Source organism: Dendropsophus ebraccatus, chromosome 8 (assembly GCF_027789765.1).
Source record: "Dendropsophus ebraccatus isolate aDenEbr1 chromosome 8, aDenEbr1.pat, whole genome shotgun sequence".
Classification (NCBI taxonomy): Eukaryota; Metazoa; Chordata; class Amphibia; order Anura; family Hylidae; genus Dendropsophus; species Dendropsophus ebraccatus.
Genome location: NC_091461.1, coordinates 61,545,337 through 61,570,481, shown reverse-complemented (window position 1 = coordinate 61,570,481; position 25,145 = coordinate 61,545,337). Strand labels below are relative to the sequence as shown.

The 25,145-nt window shown below is 42.0% G+C and overlaps 1 protein-coding gene across 2 annotated transcripts in view; it reads left to right on the top strand.

The window, feature by feature from the left end:
* The window catches only part of LRRC20 (leucine rich repeat containing 20), a 394,968-nt gene that overhangs the window by 35,652 nt on the left and 334,171 nt on the right, over nucleotides 1–25,145 (top strand). For both annotated transcript variants that reach the window (XM_069980552.1, XM_069980550.1), the window contains exon 2: nucleotides 347–456. In XM_069980552.1, coding sequence (XP_069836653.1) covers nucleotides 387–456 — 70 coding nt within the window. In that variant the 5' untranslated portion in view covers nucleotides 347–386. The remainder of the gene's footprint in view (nucleotides 1–346; nucleotides 457–25,145) is intronic.

Below are 25,145 nucleotides of genomic sequence, written 5' to 3'. Positions count from 1 at the left end.
AGAAATTAAGATAATCTGCCGGGATGATATTCTCTGACACCGGCCGTGTCACAGAACAGCTGGTGTCTTACGTTATGTTAACATGACCATAGGCTGTATCCTTGTTTTCTTGGCAGCCCTAGGGTGCATCCATCTTCTCCAGGCAGTGTGATTTAAAAGCCAAGCGTTCGGGTTCATCAAGTTCGCTCAACACTAATAGGGACCCTATTTTGAACATGTCTTTCTGTTCCAATTGCAGAGCACCAAAGGGTATGGTTGTGTGAGAGGAGCATGCCTAGCAATGTTCAATGGCAATGTTTAACTTCCTTGTGCAGGACTAAGTATAACCATCTTTTAATTACTTTAGGTAAGCGCTGGAAGAACAGCTGAGACTGAATGCAAAAAGAATGGCCGAAGCTGTAGCCAGAGTAGCAAGAAGGGTTAATGAAGTGGTTGAAAATGGAGGACACCATCTAGGTAAGTTCTTTTATGTTTTGTTGTATTTAATATGGGATATAATCTATTTAAGAATTATTTCATATCCGCTGTTTACGACAACGTGTCAGGAGACCCGGCAAGTTCTGTATAAGCATAAGCAACATTTTCTAGACCAACAACCTGTCGCCCAACTTATTACAACTCTCAGATCTTTTCCAAAGGTTTTATAATGAGTGACATATTGTCATGTTGTCTGTAAACTAGAATTTTTGAAATGTCATTTTTATCAGTATTAACCCCTTAACGACCAAGAGCGTACATTTAAGCCCCTGCAGCCTGGGCCTTAACGCAGGAGGGCGTAAATGTGCAGCCAGGCCCTCACCCTCAATGGCAGGCCACCGTGATCGCGGCCGCTTGCTATTAACCCCTAAAAGGCCGCTGCATTTAAGTATAGGTGACAGGAGTATCTTCTGTCACTTACTGATCGGGACCCCTGCAGTGTGTCTGCGGGGGTCCCGATCGCATGGCCTGACTGCCGGAGGTCTCTTACCTTCCTCCGTGCAGTCAGATTTTCAGTATTCTGATACAGTCTGCCACAGGCAGGCTCAGAAGATCACAGATAACACTGATCCCTGCTATGCTATGACCAGGGCCGGTTTTAGACTAGATGTGGCCCTGGGCAAAGTTAAAGGTGGGGCCCCAAATGCTGAAATATTTTAGCAACAATTTAAGGTCCCCATACATTTTACTCTTTTGTTGGTGGTACCTGTTGCTCGTGGTGGGTTCGGCCATCAGTGTAAGGTGTATGGGGCTCTCTGGACAGTCCTCTGACTGATATCAGTGGACATAGGGGGTCGAGCTTGATGGAAAATCAATGCCCAACCTCTTTGTTCTAAGAGAGATAAGCCGCCATCAGATCTGTATGGCTATGGCTTTCCCCTCTCATAGAGAACATGGGAACACTCAGATGTGCCAAATTTCTGTGTATGGGGAGGACGGGACCAGATGGGAGAGATAATTGTCAGCTGAAGGATTGTTCAGCCAGCAGTTATTGGAAGCGTACGGCCACTTTTAAGGCCGTATTACACGGCCTGATATTCTGCAGAAGTGAGCGCCAATCTGGTAGAATGGAGCTCGCTTAGAGAGCCTACTACAGCAAAAGCTATGGAGGAGATTTATCAAACTGGTGTAAAGAAGAACTGGCTCAGTTGCCCCTAGCAACCAATCAGATTCCACCTACTTAGAATCTGAGTGATGAAAGGTGGAATCTGATTGGTTGCTAGGGGCAACTGTGCCAGTTTCACTTTACACCATGTTTGATAAATCTCCCCCTATGTGTATATATACAGTATATCATTAGTGATGTGTGTGCAATCCTTGCTGTATATAGTAAACAATAAAGATATATACTACCTGATCACGTTCCCCGGTGTCCTCAGGCCGTGTCTGTGATTTATACTACCTGATCATGTTCCCCAGTGTCCTCACAGAGCGATAGCATCCTGATTCGGACAATTTTCGCTCCATGTATTAGGGCCCTTACTCAGTTCAGAAGGTTACATGCCGGGACTGCCGCTACATGTCAGGACTGCCGCTACATGCCGGGACCGCCGCTACATTTTGGGACTGCTCCTACATGTCGGGACCGCCCCTACATGTTGGGACTGCCCCTACATGTCGGGACTGCCCCTACATGTCAGGACCGCCGCTACATTCTGGGACTGCCGCTACATGCCAGGACTGCCGCTAAATGCCAGGACTGCAGCCAAATGCCAGGACTGCCGCTACATGCCAGGACTGCCCCTACATGTCAGGACTGCCGCTACATTCTGGGACTGCCCCTACATGTCAGGACTGCCGCTACATTCTGGGACTGCCGCTACATGCCAGGACTGCCGCTACATGCCAGGACTGCCGCTACATGCCAGGACTGCCGCTACATGCCAGGACTGCCGCTAAATGCCAGGACAGCCGCTAAATGCCAGGACTGTCCCTACATGTCAGGACTGCCGTTACATGTCAGGACTGCCGCTAGTGGTGTAAACACAAGAACTATTTATATGAATTGCTTTAAAAAAATTAATTAAAAAAAATCACTATAATCAGGACCAAATATTACCTCCATACCGTTATTGAAGAAAACATACTATATATAGGCCAATATTACCACCATAAAGTGACTGCCCCATAATGACTCTATATACACTATATACAGACCAATATTACCGCTATAGACTGACCACTGTATAATAAATGACTCTATATACACTGTATACAGACCAATATTATGTGGCTGTCACCCTATGGCTGTACTATTGGTCTGTATATAGTGTATATATAGAGTCATTATGTAGCAGTCAATCTATGGCAGTAATAACTCTATATATACGCTATATACAGACCAATATTACCGCCATAGACTGACCACCACATAATAACTCTATATACACACTATATACAGACCAATATTACCGCCATAGATTGACCACTGCATAATGACTCTATATACAGACCAATATTATTGAAATAGGCTGACCCCTGTATAATGGCTCTATATACACTCTATATACAGACCAATATTACCGCCATAGAGTGACCACTGCATAATGACTCTATATACAGACCAAAATTACTGCCATAGACTGACCCCTGTATAATGACTCTATATACACTCTATATACAGACCAACATTATTTGGCGATCACTCTATGGTTGTACTATTGGTCTGTATATAGTGTATATAGAGTCATTATGTGGTGGTCACTGTATGGCGGTAATATTGGTCTGTATATAGTGTCATTATGTGGTAGTCAATCTATGGCAGTAATGAGTGTATATATATATATACGCTATATACAGACCAATATTAATGCCAAAGAGTGACCACTGCATAATGACACTATATACAGACCAATATTACCGCCATACAGTGACCACCACATAATGACTCTATATACACACTATATACAGACCAATAGTACAACCATAGAGTGACCACCACCTAAGGACTGAATACCACTTTATTTTTTTCTCAATAAAATACACCGTATTGCCTTAGTGATGTCATCATACACTATACATAGGAGCTGCAGCAATTACATAGGACTGATGAGGCCGGAGAATGGCTGCAGCTCCTATATACAGTATATTCACCGCAACACTTGGAGTCAGCAGTGCTTATACCCACACACCTATATATATATATATATACACACACACACACACCATTATATATATATATATATATATATATATATATATATATATATATATATATACACACACACACACACACACATCCATGAAAACACATTATACAGATACAAACCATCCAGCCCACACACTATACACAGGACATGTAACACACACTACATTCATGCATTATACACCTACATTCATACACATTACACACTACATATACAGAATACTTACTCCCTCTAGCATGCTGGGTGTAGTGGTCAATCCCCCTCATGTTCCTTGCAGCAGCAGCAGGCTGTCATCCTCACCCGGCAGCCTGCAGCCCTCTCCTCCATCGTCCCGACAGCTCCACACCAGAGGAGGAAGTCACGTGCAGTGAGAGGAGCTGGAGGGAGGGGGAGGGGGAGCAGACACGGAGCCCAGCGTCCTGCAGCCTCTGCGTGACCCCTGATAGCAGCAGCCAGGGATCACTGCCAGACGCTGGAGGACGCTGTCTGTGCTCTCCTCTCCACAGGAACTGCGGTAGGGGGCCCCTGGGGGATGGGGGCCCTGGGCATTTGCCCTGCTTGCCCCCCCCTAACGCCGGCCATGGCTATGACATAGCAGTGATCAGTGTATGTAATCCAATGTAGTAATGTTAAAGTTAAAGGGGTCTTAAAAGGTGTAAAAAAAATCAACAAAAGTTTTTAAAAATGTCCCAAAGCCCCTCCTCGAATAAAAGTGAAAATTACCCACTTCCCATTTTATACATAAAACCTATAAAAATAATAAAGTTAATTAACATATAATAAACTGTACTGTGCGTAATCGTCTGATCTTTTAAAATAAAAAATTATTATTTCCACATGGTGAACAGTGTGAACAAAAAGCAGTAAAAAAAACACAGAGATTCCTTTTTTTTAAATTACATTTTATGTGTAAAAATTAATAAAAAGCGATCAATACGTTTGACCTAGAAAAAAAATGTTACTAATAAAAACTAGTCGTCATGGTGCAAAAAAAATGCCCATACGACCCCGTAGGTGAAAAAATAAAAGCGCTATAAGAGTCACAATAGGGTAATTTTAAATATACCAATTTGCAAAAAAAGTTAGAAAACCTATGTAAGCATGCATATCGCTATGTTCAGACTGACCTATAGAATATATAAAAAAAATTCAGTTTTACCATAAAGTGCATTACTTAAACATGGAAGCTCCCCAAAATTTTTCTAATCACATTTTTTTTTACCTAAATTCAGCCAAATTGACCCTTCTCTTGTGTCTTCTCCAACCTACCTCCCTATGTCTCCCAATCCAAATATTATCTGACCGTGTGAAATGAAATTCATCTGACTTCTAAAACCTCCTTTTTGCTGTGATAATTACTGTGTATAGCTTTGCCCACCAAATGGCCCCCCGACTGGCAAAATATGTTTTATTATAAAAATAATATATATATATATATAGAGAGAGAGAGAGAGAGAGAGAGAGAGAGAGAGAGCGCGAGCGCGTGTGTGTGTATTAAGGCTTTCTCTCAGGTTCTACCTTTGTGAAATTGTCAGAGCCTTGATGTATGCTTATTAGAGATGAGCACAGCTCAGCATGCTCAAGTCTGATCTTTCTATATTTGATTACGGGTTGCTGAAGAAGTTGGATGCAGTCATTGGCTGTATCCATGTTTTCACGAACTCCTTAGGACTGTATCCAACTTCCTCAATTACGGGTTATCAAATGCCAAACAATCGGACTTGAGTTGCGCTCATCTCTAATGCTAAATACTAAATTTTCTGTCAAGTACAAACACACAATTATATCTAACGCTCCAGCCTTTCCTTTAAGCACAAACCCATCATGTCTCCTAGCTAAATTCTTGTCAGTGTAATTTCTTCCATATGTGGTTGGAGTTATGTTTTATAATATTTCAGTACTTTTGACAACTGTATGCATGTTATTTAGGGTGAATAATAAAATGTCATCCCATTGGGCTTACCCAGAAGGAAGAAGGCCTCCCCAATGGCACCATATATAACAAATAATGATCCACTTTTTGACACAATTTGGGGACCCAAATATGTTGGATTTTAGGATCTATCCTACCTAATTTCCTGGGAGCAGACACTTAAAGGGGTTATCCAGCGCTACAAAAACATGGCCACTCTCTTCCAGAGACAGCCCCACTCTTGTCTCCAGCTTGGGCAGGGTTTTGCTGCTCAATTCCATTGAAGTGAATGGAGCTTAATTGCAAATCGCACCTGATCTGGAGACAACAGTCGTGTTGTCTCTGAAAGAAAGTGGCCATGTTTTTGTAGCACTGGATAACCCCTTTAAAGCAGAACCACTTAATATTGGACTTACCTATTTTTCTTCTTTTTTACACATCTGTTTCTGCACATTTTATGTTTGGCTTTTATTCTTTATTTTTGTAAGGATTAGGCCCTGTATCTTTGATTACTGGAGCCTTAAACTCAAAGGGGTTTTCTGGGCAAAATGGGCTAATGAAATATCCACAGGATAGCTCATCAGTCAATGATTGACAAACAAATGCATTAAAAGATATCACAAATTAAGTGGTGCCAAACCAAAACTCCCAACTCCTTCACTCTACTGATTTGTATTGTAATATAATTAGTATATCTCATTGGTTTCTATTATCAATTTTGTCTCTTTCTCTCAATTTTGGTTTTGGCACAAAAACTGCAGTGGCATTTTAAAAAAAAAAACTGCAGTGTGTGATTCCAGCATTAGAAAGAGAGCACTTCGGGCATTGGTGATAATTCGCTGGGGCCTCCACATAAGAGAATTTAAAAACATAAATATATCTATGAAACAGGTGGTAATGTACCTTCTGCAACTGTTCATTAGATGTAGTAACTCCAGTTGCAGTTTTCATTTTGGCTACAAAGCCTAATAATAAGCGGACACTTCTGTACTGTAGAGAAAACTTTTAAGCAGTCTGATCATTATCATCCTGCACAGTGACCTCTGCAGAGCACATTGTAGCTGATATAAGGTATGTCCAAAAATGAGCAAAAGCAGTGGCGAGGACAGTGATGATCATCGTTCCGTGTAACTGGGTAAACGATTTTAGGTCGTTCGCCATAGCAGTCATTTAAGTTTGTTTATCGTTAGTCGTTGATCGTCGGAAAATCGCTTTTGTAATAGTACCCTAAGATTACAGGATTATTTTAAAATATAAATAGTAAACTGGAAAATAAAAAAATCTTTCATACATTTTCACACATTTCCAGTAAGATTTTTTTGAGGTGGATATTATATTGGTCATATGGTTTTGTAATTCTTATTGTCCAGCAGGTGGCAGCAGTCTCTAGCTGAAAAATCGCATTATTTTGCCATATAAAGCAGTGCTGTGCAAGCTCAGTTCTTTAGTGTAAACTTGAAAAGCTAATTTTTGCGATTAACTTTTCATCTGCCAAACCTTTCTCGGCAATTTCACAAAATAGGAATGTAACTTTAATGTATTATTAAAAAGGATTGAAAATAATTTAACAACAGTTCATTACTAAGTAGCATTTTGAATGAAGCACTAAGAAGTTCTAAATATGTTGAATCAGAAATGAATATAAAGTATGTTATGAGCATTCTGTATTATGCATTCAAGGCATAATCAAAATGAATTATAGCTGTAACGGTTACATTAGGGAATGTTGGCACAGAACTGCATTGTCTGACCGCTGCTAACTGTGCATAACTACTTCTAAAAGTATGGCGATGTAGGTACTAACAGCAGTAAACACTGAAGAGTTGGCAGCAATTGCACCATGGCTGCTGCAATCAGCTGAATCATCAGGGGTTCTGGGAGACAGGCCCCAGCATCAGAATATGATAAATTATCAAAATACAATGTGAAAAACTACCAATCATCCCCAAACTCGCTATAAATCTAGTAAACTTTGTCAATAAAGCTTGCCTTGAAAAAATACTTTTATTCATTCCTGTGCTATATGCTAATTCATTCATATTAGTCACCGGAGTGGACTTAGAGTCCAAACTAGTCATGGGGCTGTATTTGACTGTAATCACATTTTTCACCCATCTCTAATAAACATACAAAGCAGAAATGAATAAAAGTACAGTGGTACCTCGGTTTAAGAGTAACTTGGATGGAGAGCGCTTTGCAAGAAGAGCTCACAGTTTTTCAAAATTGTAACTTGGCTTAAGAGCATTGCTACTCTGACCCAGGAAGTTTTCATCACCTACCAAATCATAGCAAATCCACTTCAGGCTGGGGCTTGCATCGGGGACAGGACTTTGGAGGTAATCTCTTTATAGCTGTAACCCCTCTCTCCCTGGACAGAGAGTACTGCATTTATGTGCCCATACCTGCTCATTCCTTCATGCTTCCTACAGTCTCTGTCAGCTTTTGTGTTTCCTACCCTCTACATTGCTGCTATAATGTGCCTGCACTTACACTCAGCTATACACACTGCTGCTATAATGTTCCTGCACTCACGCTCAGCTATACACACTGCTGCATAGAAAAGCTTCCGTCACTGTCCCCCTGCAAAGCTCTGTGATTCTCACTTCCTAATTGGTCCATGCTTCACCCCCCCCCCCCCTTTCCCATTGCTGTCATGTGACCACACAGATCTCTGACAGCAGCCCTGCTTCTCTATTCTAGCCTGTTTAACTACTCTACTGTGTTATGGGGCTCTGCTGTTCCATCCTGTATCTACAAACTGTTGCTGTGTTTTAGTCACATAATTGGTTGCACCAACATAACCAATGTGCTTCACTGTATTTGATCTTCACTGCAACTCATTAACTCCTTCTAAACTTCCTGCTCAGTCAATTAGAGGCTTCAGCAATGTCTTGCCCCAGTCACTAATAGCACACAGCTCCTGTGGGGTCATGACATCACAGGAACCAATAGAAATAAACCACAGCACACTATTTCTGGGCTAATAGCCCTAGTTATAGTATATAGTCTTATATAGAGGGAACCAATCACAGGAACCAAGACATATAGGAGACCAGCGAAGACAGGGTGTGGTTGCTGCGCTGAATCAGGACAGGTGAATGGCACATGTCCTGGTGTTGTACTTGCTGGTTCAGGAGAGGCGGGAGCAGTTTATGGCATAGGAGAATTAGGCAGGGAGCATAGTCAGCAGGATGGGTCATACACTGGAGAGCCAGAATGGTACCATGGGTGAGATGGAGGTAAAATAAAGTACAGGCACATGGTCAAGGCAGGCAGCACAGGATTAGGCCCCCTTAACACGACCGGAAAAACCACCTGGATTTTCTATCAGGAAATCCGGACAGGTTTCTGGACCCATAGACTTTTATTAGTCTCTGTGTCTCCTGATCAGTTGGCTCTATCTGATTGCCTTTGTAAGTCTGTAGAGCCCAAATGACATCACACGACAGGGAGCCGGGAGAGGATCATGTGTAGTGTCCCAATACTGCTGTGCCACTAACTTGCTATTGCACCTAGGTAAAGTAACTCGGTTCAAGTTTTCACAGTTGGATATGGTCTAAAGTGTTCTGTGTTTTCCCCACTAGGTGTCACTACTGTGTTTTTGTATACTCTTTGCACAGCTGAAGGAGACACTGGGTTAACCTGTTGTATATAACATGTTGTTTTCATGTCCAATCACAGGTGCGTGTATTTTCCCGCCTTTTCTCTCCTATCACCACTATCCTTTCTTCTGCACACACAAACCCACCAATCACCAGGTGGCTTAGTTTCACCCTATTAAAGGAGGTTAGTTCCTGGTGGGAGATAGTTGAGAGTTGGAGTTAGTTCTCTATTCAGGAGTTAGGGAGAGACACTAGAGGGAGTGTTTTTCCTGAGTTGTTTACCACAATTAGCATGTACTGCTTGACGCCTCTGGAGTAAAGGACATCCTCTGAGGATCACCTTGTCCATGCCAGGGATATTCTCGACACAGTACAGGGCAGTGACCTATATCCAGTTAGGTACTGATCCCAGTGAAACAAAGCTGCAGCTAGCCTACGTATTCCACTGCATACCCACGGCTGTCCTGAAAGGATTTGGGAAGTCTGCTTCACCCAGTGCAGGGACCTTGGGACCCGTATTACCCTTATAGGACAGTTAAAGAGGACCTGTCACCCCCCGCGCCGGGGTGACAGGCTCCCCACCCCCAGATAGATCCCCTTATACTTTCCTCATGTCGCCGAGTCCCGCTGCCGGAGCCGGTCCCGGGACGGAGATATCCCGGTGAGAAGCCGGCGAACGCGCTGTGGAGATAAGTCCAGCGTCCATAGAAAATTCTCTATGGACGCTGGACTCATCTCCACAGCGCGCGCGCCGGCTTCTCACCGGGATATCTCCGTCCCGGGACCGGCTCCGGCAGCGGGACTCAGCGACAGTATGGGGAGTATAAGGGGATCTATCTGGGGGTCGGGAGCCTGTAACCCCGGCGCGGGGGGTGACAGGTCTCCTTTAACCAAACACTGTAGGGCATTAGGCGGTCAAAAATGTGAGTACGAGTTTTTTTTTTTTCTCTTTTTCTTTCAACTACACTATCCCAGCAGAGTACAAAGTTACATTGAACAGGGCCCTCTACTCTCTCCTCTGTTGTTACCATCACCCCTACCTTTCACCTGCACCTGCAGTTACCAAAAAAGCCTTATCCTTTATTTGCACTGGAAAAGTATCTCAGTAAATTGATGTATTTTGCTTAAACTATTGGACTCTGTCAGTCATTTTTCACCCACACACCAGGTTACACTTGGGTTATCCAAATCTGCGGATGCAGCGCCTGTTTGACTGGAGGTGGGTATCTACACCACTCCAGGCTACCGTGAGAAGTGCCCAAGTGACCAGGGCCGGACTGGGACCGAAAAGCAGCCCTGGCACACAATACCTACCAGCCCACAAAATTTGCTGATATTCACACAGTAATGTATCAAAATAAGGATGATTTCACATAAGCGTGTTATTTGCATATTTAAGCCAGACTGGGACAGGCTGTCCACAATATGAGCTTGAAAAAATATGCAAGTAACATGTAGAAGTTAGACTTAGAGAATACATAAGGGTGCTGCAGGGGTTAACAACTCACCTGCCCTGATGCAGCAAAGTGTCACAGATGTCGCTGTCCTGATAGTGATCCTTAGGAATGATACTTTCTGCCTCTGATACTACTGACAATATATAACACAGACCTTCACCTCTAGTCACTGAGCTGTGGGGGCACCAGCCACACAGGACCACCACAGGTGAATGAGGCAGCCGCAGTCAGCCTGAATAGAAAGGTATCTGGTCAGCCGACCACACAACAAGGCATCATACATAGACACCCACATACACACAGCATACATAGACACCCACATACACACAGCATACATAGACACCCACATACACACAGAATACAGACACCCACATACACACAGCATACATAGACACCCACACACACACAGCATACATAGACACCCACAAACACACAGCATACATAGACACCCACATACGCACAGCATACATAGACACCCACATACGCACAGCATACATAGACACCCACATACACACAGCATACAGACACCCACATACACACAGCATACATAGACACCCACATACACACAGCATACATAGACACCCACATACACACAGCATACATAGACACCCACATACACACAGCATACATAGACACCCACATACACACAGCATACATAGACACCTACATACACACAGCATACATAGACACCCACATACACACAGCATGCATAGACACCCACATACACACAGCATACATAGACACCCACATACACACAGCATACATAGACACCCACATACACACAGCATACATAGACACACTCATACACACAGCATACATAGACACACTCATACACGCAGCATACATAGACACACTCATACACGCAGCACACGTACAAACAGTACCACACATAGACATACTCATACACGCAGCACACATACAAACAGTACCACACATAGACATACTCATACACGCAGCACACGTACAAACAGTACCACACATAGACATACTCATACACGCAGCACACATACAAACAGTACCACACATAGACACACTCATACACGCAGCACATGTAGACACATAGCACCACACATAGACACACACATACACAGCACACATACACACAGCACCACACATAGACACACACATACACAGCACAAATAGACACACACATACACAAAAATGTCAGGTATTAATGTATTTAAATTAACTTTTGACACATAACTCAGATGTTAAATAAAAAATAAAAAAAGTAAGATGTCCTAAAATAAAAATCGGATCAGCTCCTTTTATAATGCAGACGTTCTGGTGACCGTAATGTTTACAGGCTGTGAGCCATGATACCATGCAGGTCATGTGATCACTGTGATCGGTTGCAGTGTACATGATGTCATCACACTGCCTGCATCCCTTGCTGGCCACAGACATAAATCAGCCTGCAGCTACACAGGATAGTGGGGTGCTGCCTGCTATCTACTTTATTACTGGAAAGCAGCGGCAGTCCACGGATCTGGGCATGAAGCTCAGGAATCACAGAGTGGGGCTGCAACAGAATATGGATGGTTGGAGCATTTATGTGCCACCCAGACAGCCCACATGTACATATACATGTACACACATAACACATATGCATACATCTTGTCATACTAACACACAAATAGTCACATGACATAGATATACAACTACACACATACATGTCATACATATACAAACACATGGTAATTACATGCTATCTATATGCCTTTATAGTGCTAAAACACAACTAGACACATGACTACACAACTAGACACATGATTACACAACTAGATACACAACAGATGTGCACACACGGCACATGCAGATACACAAATTACACAGATACAGACACATGCAGATTACATTTATACATGTATAGTACTAACCCTGACACAGACAGACACATGACCGATGTGCACACACACACACACATCACACAGATATTCTCACACAGACAGGCACATTACACAGATATTCACACACACACACACACACACACACACACTTACTTTTTATGCAGGTGAAGAAGCTCCAGGTGTGCACTTGTCTCCATCTTTTCTCCCTCTGCTCAGGGCCATGCTGCATGCAGCCTGCAGCCCTTCCCCCTCTGCACCCGACTGCAGAGCTGTATAGAGGAGGGGGCAGACATCACTCTGGGGGGGGGGGGGATCAGGACAGAGAAGAGGGGGGGCACTGCTGATCTTTCTGCCTGTCACCTGCACGTTTATTAACTGTGTGGAGGGGAGCACAGCTTTTCACTGGATAGTCTGTGGTGTGTTCAGCCTGGGAGCTGCTGAGAAGGGGAGGCCATCCATATAGAGTGCAGAGGGTGACATAAGTGTAGTTTGGGTGCAGGCCAGGGCCCTGATAACTGCTCTGACCTGATGTTGGCTCTGAAGGGCACCAGCACACACGCTCACAAGCTGAGATGAGGCCCCTCAGTCCAGTGGAGGCCCCTCTGCACAGACGATTGGCAGTGGGTGGCCCTGTGGCTGCCTGTTAGCTTGTTAGTGACTTCTTTGACAGGAAGTGTCTGGCAGCTGCTGGGGCCTCCTCAGTCCGGCAGGGGGCCTCAGCAGAGACGACTAGTGGTGTGACCAAGTAACTGCCTGCTAGTTTTTAATAAAGGAACATTTAATTATGCACCCCAGGCGGCCCCCACGGACTGGCACTCTGGCAGCCCAGCGGGCATATGCCAGATCTGCCAGATTGTCAATCCGGGCCTGCAAGTGACCCACCTAGCAGCCACAACACCACTAAAGCTACCCTGACCAACAGGCATCTACCCCGCTCCCGACTCGTTCTCCTGATTGGTACGAGTCTGAACACTCAGACCTAGACTGATCAAAACTTATGACATGTCTCTATTTAACATTTGTTCATAACATTTTAATATTTGTTGATAAACATGGATCATCTGAAAATGGGGTCACCTGAATTTTTAGTAGGTGTGCTGAATAAGTCCATCTTATCCCATTTACCCTAATGGAGAAGAAGTAAAAGTATTTTTATAACAAGCATGTGTAAATCTTTATAGAATTATTTCGATTGTTTAAATGGTACGTGGGCTGAAATCCTAGACATTTTTTGTTACATCTCTATTTTATTTTATTTTTTTAATTATTATTATTATTTTTTTTTTTTATGAATGTTGGATATAGCTTTCTGATATTTCATTCTCTTATTATTAAAAATCTCTTGTTTTCTATAAACATCCTAAATGTGTTAGTAAAAGGAAAAAAAGGTTCAAACAAACATATCTGCTGTTATGGTATGTACCTGTAGCGACAGCTGCTGTTTCCAGTGCAGGTCTTATTTCTCTCCGTGGCGCCATTTTTAAGTAGTTAGATCCCAAAGCCAATATGGAAATTGAGCTGAAAAAACTCTAGATGCACAATGCAATCCCCTAAGGCAGCATTCCAACATTTGTGATCACAAATGCAGCCAAAACCACAACCCAATGTGGTTAACAATTGCCACTAATTGCTTAAATTTCCTTTAACCGTGTAGCCCACTGTTAAAAAAATTTACTGGTGCAAATAATTTGTGTAGTCATTGTTGACTGAAAGTATTTACTCATAAGGGAAGACTGATAGCATTTCCCAGTATTGTCCAGCAGGTGGCAGTTGGTCACTTCTAGATATACATTTTTACTCATCTGTGTCCCTGGTAAGAAATACCTGGACTGGATTATTGCGTGTTGTAATGTTATATAAATGATGGTTTTAAAGGCAAAGCTGTAATTTTCTTTCCAGGACACAATTGTGCCTGAAGGCCAATACGTATATTAATAACAAATTATCTGAGAACTGTTTCCCCTCTCACAATATGCTTCTGCATTTAGTCTTTTAAAAGCAGAGTGGCTGGTATGGCAACTACTGTTTAATGCTTCTCTATGTCCACATGGATCCATACATTAAAATGCCATTTATTTTTGCACAAAGCTTTCCACTTTTAGGCTGGGTTCACACTATGTATATTTGAGGCAGTATTTGGTCCTCATGTCAGGTCCTCATACCAACCAAAACCAGGAGTGGATTAAAAACACAGAAAGGCTCTGTCCACACAATGTTGAAATTGAGTGGATGGTCGCCATATAACGGTAAATAACTTCCACTATTTCAATACAACAGCCGTTGTTTTAAAATAACAGCACATATTTGCCATTAAATGGCGGCCATCCACTCATTACAACATTATGTGAACAGAGCCTTTCTGTGTTTTCAATCCACTCCTTGTTTTGGTTGCTATACAGCCTCAAACATACAGCCTCAAATATACGTAGTGTGAACATAGCCTTAAGGTGTCTGCAACTTATCTAAAGAAAGCCAAACCTTGTTGTTTCATATAGAGGAAAACAAACCAAAACCCACTAGCCAATTGTTATTTCTATTAAACTACTATTTCTTTGCAGATGTCATCGATTTTTCGGGCTTCACTTTTTAATCATTGAATTCTGTTGTTTCATTCTGTCCTATTGCCACAGGTGTATAAAAAAACTGTCCTTACAAGTGCAATCTGCCTCTACAAACATTTGTGTTGTCAGGTGAAATTTAAATGTTGTTTTTTTTTTTTTATTGCTCCATTTTAATAAGATTTAATTTTCAATAAATTTTTGTAAATATAATTAATCAATTTTTTTGCTGGGTTTTTAATATATTTGCATTTTCCTTCACTGTCGCGCGCCGACTCTTTTCAAAAGAGCAGGCGCGACAGGAAACTCCGGCATGCCGAGCGGCGGGAAGGGCTCCCATGAGCCTTTGCCCGCCGCTCTGTAAATACACAGTGATCCCGCGCTATACAGTGCGAGATCACTGTGTATAAATGTCCTAACTGACAGTTTAGTTTATCTCTGAAGATACAGACTGCCTTTGCAGTCTGTATCTTATATTTTACCTAATCCATCCTAGCGGCGCAGTAAGGCCGGGCGCGGCCATCTTGATTATGTCCCTTGTGTTCCAATGGTGCGTTCCACCGTCGGACCGCAAGTGACGTCATCAAGATGGCCCCCGGCTTTACTGCACCGCTACAGAGGACTGGGTAAAGTATAAGATACAGACTGCAAAAGCAGTCTGTATCTTCAGGAATAGACTTTATGAAGATACAGACTGCCTTTGCAGTCTGTATCTCATACTTTACCTGATCCTCTGTAGCGGTGCTGTAAAGCCGGGCGCCATCTTGATGACGTCACTTGCGGTCCGACAGTGGAACACACCGTTGGAACGCAAGGGACATAATCAAGATGGCCGCGCCCGGCCTTACTGCGCCACTAGGATGGATTAGGTAAATTAGAAAGATATAGACTGCAAAGGCAGTCTGTATCTTTAGAGATAGACTTAGGGAGAGAGGAACTTTTACAACAGGGACAGTTAAATTTAGGTGATTGGTCCTCTTTAACAATGAGCAGTAGTTTTAGCTGACCGATAGCAGACTGCTTTCTGAACAAAAGTCAGCCATGATAGTTATTTCCAACTGATAGATGGATGACAGTTCTTTCTTTCACAATCTCTTGGGAATGAATATTCTCCCCATTTCCAAGAAGATTGTTCATCCTATACCTGGTATCTTTGGCTAGTTTGAACAAATGTAAGTGCCAAAATAAATGTATGGTTTAGTGGCAGTAGTAAGGGGCGTCATGGGCCCCTTTTGCTGCCCCTAATGTTTACTCACTGTGAGGAGGCTGCATCGCTCTGTTATAATGACTGTTCCAGTCATTCTCTATGGACGTCGGAAGAGCATGTGGAGCCTCATTTAAGAGTCTCAAAACACAGGACTAGCCAAATATCTCTCCGATAAGGGCTCAGCAAAAGGGTGTCTCCTGTAGAGAAACCACCATATTAAGTGGCCCTATAAGTCAATGTAATGACAAGGGAAAAACTAAGGCCAGGTATCCATCAACAGACAGCTGTTTCAGGGTTTTGCCCCTCATCAGTGTGGAGCAGGATTCTGGCTAGATGGGAGCAATGCCTAGTAGAGCCATACAGGAAACAGATCACAGGCAGCAATTCACCTAGGATTTTACTGTATAGAGCGCTTTGGCCAGCAGCCGACAATGTTTTCTTTAAAGGGTCTCCCTGAGATCAGTGATCTGTTTCCTGTATGGCTCTACTATGCATTGCTCCCACCTAGCCACAATCCTGCTCCACACTGATGAGGGGCAACATCCCCCAACAGCTCTCTGTGGACGGATACCTATCCTTGGTTTTTCCCTTGTCATTATATTGACGTATAGGGCCACTTAATATGGTGGTTTTGGTCATTCCCTACAGGAGCCACCCCTTGGATGAGCCCTTCCTGGAGGGATATCAGGCTATTCCTGTGTTTTTAGACTCTTAAATGAGGCTCCATAGGCTCTTTATTGCATATTGAAATAGATTATGACATTTAAGTGGCAATGGCGGACAGCAGTGTGATCACTGGCAGTTGTAATGTATATACAATAGATCTATGGGTGACGTGAAAATGTTAAAGAATGTAAGTAGCAAATTTATGTAACTTCCAGCATTGTTAATGTATTACAAATTGAAAGGCATTATGCCTGCTCAGTCAAGAAACTTATTTATCCCAGTGGAGTACGTACATAGATAAGGATCCCTAATTACTATGATTAGACTTCTATAGCAATTAGTATGAGCAGTTTTAAGGTTTTATCTAGGTTTTAGTTCTTGCTCATGATTTTCTTTCTGAATAAAATGAAGAACCTAACATTCCATTTATTCATATGATTTGTAAGCACAATTGGTGCTAGTTTATTGTACACTGTACATTTCAGGGGATGGTCACATGTGTTTAATATGTGTGATCTATACATTTAATCCCTTTGGGGAAATTAATGTGTGAAGTGTGAAATAAGAAAATCTCATTCTGCTTATCTGCTTCCTTTTGCTTAAACCAAAATATATTGTCTGCATACACACACATCACAGCAAGGCAATGGTGGAAAACATTTTGGCCACTGAGTGCACTAGGTGTTATTTAAAGGGCAAATCACATAATTAGTTTATAATGTTTGTACAATAATTGGAAATTTTACGACTGTCACTACTATGAAGAACTGTCACTACTTATAAGATAAACAACTTGTCTGTATCTAGATGCCTTATGTGATCCCAATAATAATATTAATTAAAAGAGATCATATAAAATATTTATATTAAGAATTTGAATGTACTTTATATCTGCGGGTTTAAAGAAAAGGAACTGCTTTATATATTAGCAAATTATATAGAAATAAATGGGAATACTTTAGGTACCTACAGTATATGGTCTAATATATACTTACTGGTGCAAAAAACAAGGAAATGTTAAAAAAAAAAAATGGTGACAGAGATTGCAAAGCACCACTTTAAGCCACTCATTTTAGTCACTGCTGAGAAAAAGAAAACACCATCATACCAGTCCTAATGTACTGTAGCAGCAGACATCAGTTCCGAATCCTAGTCGCCCTTGAGCCTCTAATTGTTTGGTCAGTTTTCCATGGCATTCCAACTTTTGAGGCCTTGCACACTAAGGAAATCCCGCAGATAACTTGCCGCGGTTTCCGTTGCTCCCCCCGCTTGAAGTTCCGCCGGTCCCATAGGCTCCATTCCATGGTCAGATGGATTCTGTCGTCCGCCCAAAGAAGTGACATGTTAATTTTTTGGGCTGACAGCTCAATCTGCCGGAGCATAGACTGGAACCTATGGGGCGAGCAGAGAGTCAAGCGGGGGGAGCCACTGCATCCGCGACAAGTTATCCGCATGATTTCCTTAGCGTACAAGGGTCCTATGTTTTCAGTAGCAATAAGTTCTATCATTCTTCAAATCCTATTGATTTTCCCTTAGTTTATATCTGACCTTACAGCTGAAGTTAGGAATCACTGATAGGAGGGAATATAATTATACAGTAATTAATAAGATTGAAAAAAAAGGGCAAGAAACCATCAAGGCCAACCTTGTAATCCTACTGCATTAACCCAAACTAGAATATATAGAATGTTCTAGTGGAAGAGGAAAAAACCCTTATAAGGCACATGCCAATTGCCCCAGACCATTGGAAAAATTTCTTCCCAACTTCCCGACAATAAATTCCTGGATGAATGTCCTACCTCCCTTTTCTCTTGCCTTGACCTTCTTGTTTTAGTGGCGTGTTTTTTTTTATCATTTATTGCGCCCCTCACAGTTTTAGTTAAGTATATTGATTTTATTTTTCCAGTTTCTAACACATTTATTCCCATAAAATATATTTTGCTTACAAGGTTTGTGTATGTGTATGCTTGTTAATATTGATTTATGCCATTAGGATCTTCTCTTTGGGCTTATTCCCACGTCTCATATTTTACAGGGGAAGCCCTGTAGTGGAGTGTTTCCCTGCCCAGCATGTATCAATATCATGCCAGGAACGGGGAATATTTGAATCTCTGCAGCACGGTAGTGACTGAGCAACGCTGCACTCTAATAACACAGTCTTGTGGCTCTTTCACCACAGCGCAGCAGAGATTTTAACAGTTTCCCCGCTCCTGGCATGATATTGATACCCCACCACAGGGCTTCCTATCTGTAGCATCTGTAAAATACGGGATGTGGGAATAAGCCCTTAGTTGGTTAAAATTAGCCTTTTTTTTTTTTAAGGATAAAGGAAAATGTACAGTGTTGTGGTATTACTTATGTGAACATCCTTACCTTTGATTTCGATATACTGTCTGGCCTATGGGTTAATGCACTGCTCCTCCTGTTTGGTGCTGCATTAGTTGTGAAAGGTAATTGGCTTTTAATATAGTTAAGAACCTGCTTTCTTTGCAGGACCTGCACTTTTCTGACGTTCTCCATAATAATTACTTCATTCTGCTTCTCTGCCTCATCCATTAGCCTTAATAATAGATTTTCTGCTACTTCCAGACTGCTGGACTAATGCTTAGGTGTAAAAGGGCAGTGATGGCCGAGTAATCTGTTAGTAGAAAATAATTTGCTAATGGAGAATAATTGCACAGATTCTAGTGTATATGCCACCTTTGGTAGTCTTATCTTCATAGAAAACCAAATTGGGGAAACTCGATAAGTAAACACACCCTAAGGGTACGTTCACATGTAGCGGATCTTCAGCGGATTTCTTGCATAGAGTTTTCAGCGAGACCCGCTGGGGATCCCTGCCCAGTACACTCTATGGGCAGACAAACTCGGAGCAGGATGCCCAGAGCCTGCCCCGTTAACCCCTTGCCGCCAGAGCCTATACTTCACCTGGTCCCAGCTCCGGCTTGCTTCGTGGGTTTTCAGCACGTCTGTCCTCCTGCCGCAGCGCACTGATTGGCTGAGTGGGACGTGAGGACAGCGGGAGCCCCGAAGCAAGCCGGTTAACGGGGCAGGCTGCGGACAAACTCGTAGCAGGATGTGCATCCTGCTGTGAGTTTGTCTGCCCATACAGTGTACTGGGCAGGGATCCGCAGCGGGTATCGCTGCAAATTTGCAGGGAGAAATCCGCTGCGGATCCAGTACGTGTAAACGTACCCTTAGGCTATTTTCTCACACAATATTTTGGACAGTGTTTTGCAACCAAAACCAGGAGTGGATAAAAAACACAGGCTATGTTCACACACTGTTAAAATTTAGCCGATGGCCATCATTTGATGGCAAAAAATTACCGTTATTTTTTAAAAATGGCCGTTGTTTTGAAATAACGCGCATTATTTACTGTTAAATAGTGGCCATCCTTTCAACAGTGTGTGAACATAGCCTTTCTGTGTTTTCAATCCACTCCTGGTTTTGGTTGCAAAATACTGAGCAAAAATACTGTGAGAACATAGCCTAAGACCATGTTCACACAATATAAAAATAAGGGTTAAATAAGTCTGTATTTGGATAAATATGGCCTGAAATAATGATCATGTTCATTATTTCAGGCCGTATTTATTTAAATACGGCTGTGTTTTACCCTTATTTTTACATCATGTGAACTAGACCTACAAGTTTATTTTATAAGTAATTGTTTGAAAAAAGACAATTCTTCTAAGGCCTTGTTCACATCACATTTTTCATCTGCTTGCAGCATGAAGGGAGGGTAAGATCCCGGAGTGATTGAATATTTTTCCTGCAGTGAATCACTGCTTAAAAAAGGGTTTGTACCGAAATGTCACATGGTGTAAATAAAAGGCTTTTTTTCGATTGCAAAATACAAGTGCTGCCCTGGACTATTTGTTTGTTGATTCTTTCTGGTTCTTGGATTGGGCCGGTAGAGGAGAGCACTTGTTAGAGGCCAAACGATTGTCCGTATGCCAATAATTCAAGTTTACAATAAAACTTAGAATACCGTAGTAGACTGCTAAGGTGACATAATAGCCTATGGGTGATAGATGTCAACCTACGTTTTTCATACATTTACTGTAATGTATATGTCATTGGGATTTAGTGACATATACATCAAATGGATGCCATTATAGCCTATGGGTGACAAATGCCTGTCAGGTGTTATATTAGCCAATAGTTAGAGCTCAGCAGGATTCACATTTACAAATGTTTGTACACTACATTTTGAGGATATTTGTGTACTAAATACATTGAATTGGAGATTTATTTTCCTGAATAATACACACAAACTGATCATTCATTTCCATCTAATACCCTAAGAGGTGAACTTGAGAATTAAGAAATGTATTAACATTTCCGATATAGCTTTTAGAATACAAATGTGAACTGAAGTGACTAGCTACTCCACAGACTAATTTGTATGTTACAGCCAAAAGGAGCTAGATGTGATGTATAAATGATAATTAGGTTTTTAATATCTAATATAAGGGATTTGGTGCCTACAGAGCTAATTAAAATGTATGTGGGATCCTGGTGGTGAATACCTGACACTTACCTAATCCTCTTTCCAAATCCCTGTGTTAGCTATGCAAATCGAATAATTTTTTATAATTCTTGTTATGCTCAGTTACATTGGGACAAAATATGAAAGGCTGATCAAGGAGTATTGAAACCCGGTAAGAATTGGCAGCCTGTTTTTAACTTCAACTTTCATGTTTGTGCTTTTTAAGTATGTGACTGGAAATTAGCATTGTCAGTATGGTGCCCATTAACATATACAAATTGTCTGCCAAACTGCATAAAATTGCAATAGACCATTATAAACATTCAATGAAGCATCACATATGAATCCATTAATATTTAAGGTGCTTAAGATTACAGTGATCACAATGCTACACTTTTCGTTTTAGTATAGTTTATGTAATTCCCAATAAATTTAATTGAGTTAGGCTAACTTCATAAAGCAGCTGTTTAGAGGAAGAGGCTGGGGGACCCTCAGTCTTAAAGCCACTCTGTACCCACAATCTCCCCCCCCCCAAACCACTTGTACCTTCGGATAGCTGCTTTTAATCCAAGATCTGTCCTGGGGTCCATTCAGCAGGTGATGCAGTTATTGTCCTAAAAAACAACTTTTAAACTTGCAGTCCTGTGTCAAATTGGTGTGACCTAGAGTACTTTTGCCCTAGAATTGTGACACCTGTCCCTCCTCCCTGCCCACTTCATCATTAGGAATGCCCCTAGAGCAATTTCTCCTATTCATCACTTGTCTTAACACTGCACATGAGCTTGATCGTTAAAGCCCACTTGCACTGTTCAGACAGGTGATGATTAGGAGAAATCCTGCCTGGAGCATTCCTATTGATATGGAGGGCAGGGAGGAGGGACAGAGAGGTGTCGCAATCCTAGGGCACACACACTCTAGGCCACGCCAATTTGACACGGGGCTGCAAGTTTAAAAGTTGTTTTTAGGTGAATAACTGCATCACCTGCCGAACGGACCCCAGGACAGATCTTTTATTAAAAGCAGCCTTCTTATTGTACAAGCGGTTTGGGAGGTCAGATTGTGGGTACATAGTCGCTTTAAAGGGAATCTGTAGGGTCCCAACCCAGTAGAGCTGCAGACACTTGTTGCACTTCAGATTGCAAGGAAAATGCTACAAGCAGATGACTGTGGCCCTTCAGCTTCTGAGGAAAATGCCATTTTATAACTTTGCAAATGGTCATCACCAAAGACAAAAACATCACTTGTTTTATCTCTCTACCATCTATCTGCCTGTGTCTGCAGCTCTGTACCTGGTACAGACCTGACAGATTCCCATTAAGAGGTGTGACCTACATCTACCAAAGATTTATGGCCTATTCTGTGGACTAAAGCATACCTGTCATGAAGTCTGCTGACCCAATCGGCGGTGAATTCCACTCTGCAAATAGCAAGTAAACCTTTGATATAAAAAGACAAAAGAAAAAATACACTTGAACACATCACACCATCCCAGGATACTTGAGGGGACAGCACACACATGGGGTTCTGGGGACCCCCAACCTCCACCAACTGCATGCACTCTGGTGGTATAATTATTTATCCCTATTTTTATATTGTGTGTGATTACAATGTTTTTTTTTAACAGTATCTGATATCTCTGTTGCACTTTGATGTAGCACGTGCACTATATTATTTACTTTACAACAGCATATTGCTATGCACGTTTCCTGTTTATAGGGATAAATTGTAAATATTTTCTGTCTTATCATGGTAATGGTTTTTGGCAATTGAGCCAGGTTGGAGTCCTTGTGACTTGTTACATCATAACAGTCCCTCTCTTGGAGTGTTTTTAATTGCAATATAGTGTTGTGTGCATATGTATTTTTTCCCATTTTGGAATTATTAAAGTATATTGACTATAATTTGGTGTGCTGGTCCCATATTGTGACATACGCTTTTTTAAAATGTATTATATTTATGGTTTGTATGTCAGCACTGTGAACCCATTCTAACATTTTTTGGCTGTACATATCCATCCAAGAATGTATACTTACTTATCCCCATGCTCTCATGGCACCACATCACCACCTCTGACACCTGCTGGACTTCACTTTCTACTGCGAATCTGTCAGATTAATCTTTCTGTGTAAATGGACCCCTAGGAGTGGTTTAATAAAGAAACTGATTGAATAAAGACTGGACCTGTGACTGGAGTGATCGTAATTTATACTCAACAAATAAAAGTCTGTTCAGCAGACCTATTACATCAAACTCCTTTACATCAGTTGCTTCTGTCCACTAGAGGTCACTGTTATGTTCTCGTATAAGAGACTCTGGATCTGAGTGATTATTTACCAAAATGTGTCATTTGTTAAAATGTACCTATCACTTTGAGACCGGGGCAAGATACGCTGAAAAAGTCCTGCAGATGCGTGGTCCTGCTCTGTTGCGGGCAAAGGATGGAATTCCTGATGTGTTAAAAGGGATATTGTATTCCCTGACCTAAAATCACAGAGCCATATGGAGTTTCACAAAGCCCTATGAATCGAAATGAGCCTAATCTATTTATTGTCACATTTAAGCATGTCATCTCCCTATACATGCATACTTTAAAGGGATTACAGGGAGATGTGTAATGATAATTTTAAAGCCTGCTGTAAAGACACAATCAGCCAAGGATTGGGTTTTTTTTCCATCCTCAGGTGAGTTCTGTCACTTTTACACAGGTGATTATTGCCCACATTATCGCCCCGTGTAAAAGGCCCTTAAATGGAATCTGTCAGCTCCCGGGCCCTACTTAAGGTGCTGACAGTGTGCTGTAGCTGGCAGTCTAGTAAGCATGGTGCCTTTTGGTAATTTGTCCATGCAGTGGATTATGTACAATCTCAAATCTCCTACTGTAATGAAGAGTCAAATAGGAGTTAGTGCCACTCGCTGTCCACCTCACCACTAGTGGTGATCGAACAGCGCCGAAGTTAGGCTGTATCCCTGTTTTCCAGGTGGTACTCGTGCTGTCTCCATCTTCCCTAGAGAACGGGAAGGCAGCGGGAGTCAAATACCTATGGTTAGGGTTTGTTCGAACCTAACTTCGGCCCTGTTCGATCATCTCTACTCACCACTCCTTCCTTCTCCCACTTCTTTGTGAAAAATCAATGCTGCCCGGCCTCCTGCTCGCTCAGCTATCAACCAGTGTCTCTGATTGCAGATCAGTCTTCTGTAGGCAGGTTATGTCTGAAAGAAACACTCAAATATAGTTGAATCTCTGAATCCAAATGTGTTGGGGCTGTGGCAAAAATCTTTCTTTCAAATTAACTGGTGTCAGAAAGTTATATAGATTTGTCATTTACTTCTATTAAAAAAATCTCAATTCTTCCCATACTTTTTCGCTACTATATGTCATGCAGGAAATGTTGTTTTATTTTCAGTCCTACAACGTGCTCTCTGCTGACATCTCTGGCCGAGACAGGAACTCTGTCTCGGTTTTCTATGAATCCCCATAGAAAACCTCTCCTGCTCTGGGCAGTTCCTGTCTCAGCCAGAGATGGCAGAAGAGAGCACTGTGTCAGACTAAAAATAAAACATTTCCTACATGACATACAATACCTAACAAGTATGGTAAGACTTGAGATTTTTTATAGAAGTAAATTACAAATCTATAAAGCTTTCTGACACCAGTTGATTTGAAAGAAAAAGTTTTTCGCTGGACAACCCCATTAACCTCTTAAGGACGCATGACGTACCGGTACGTCATGCGTCCGCATCAGGTTTTCAGAGCGGTCTCGCTCGGAACCGCCGC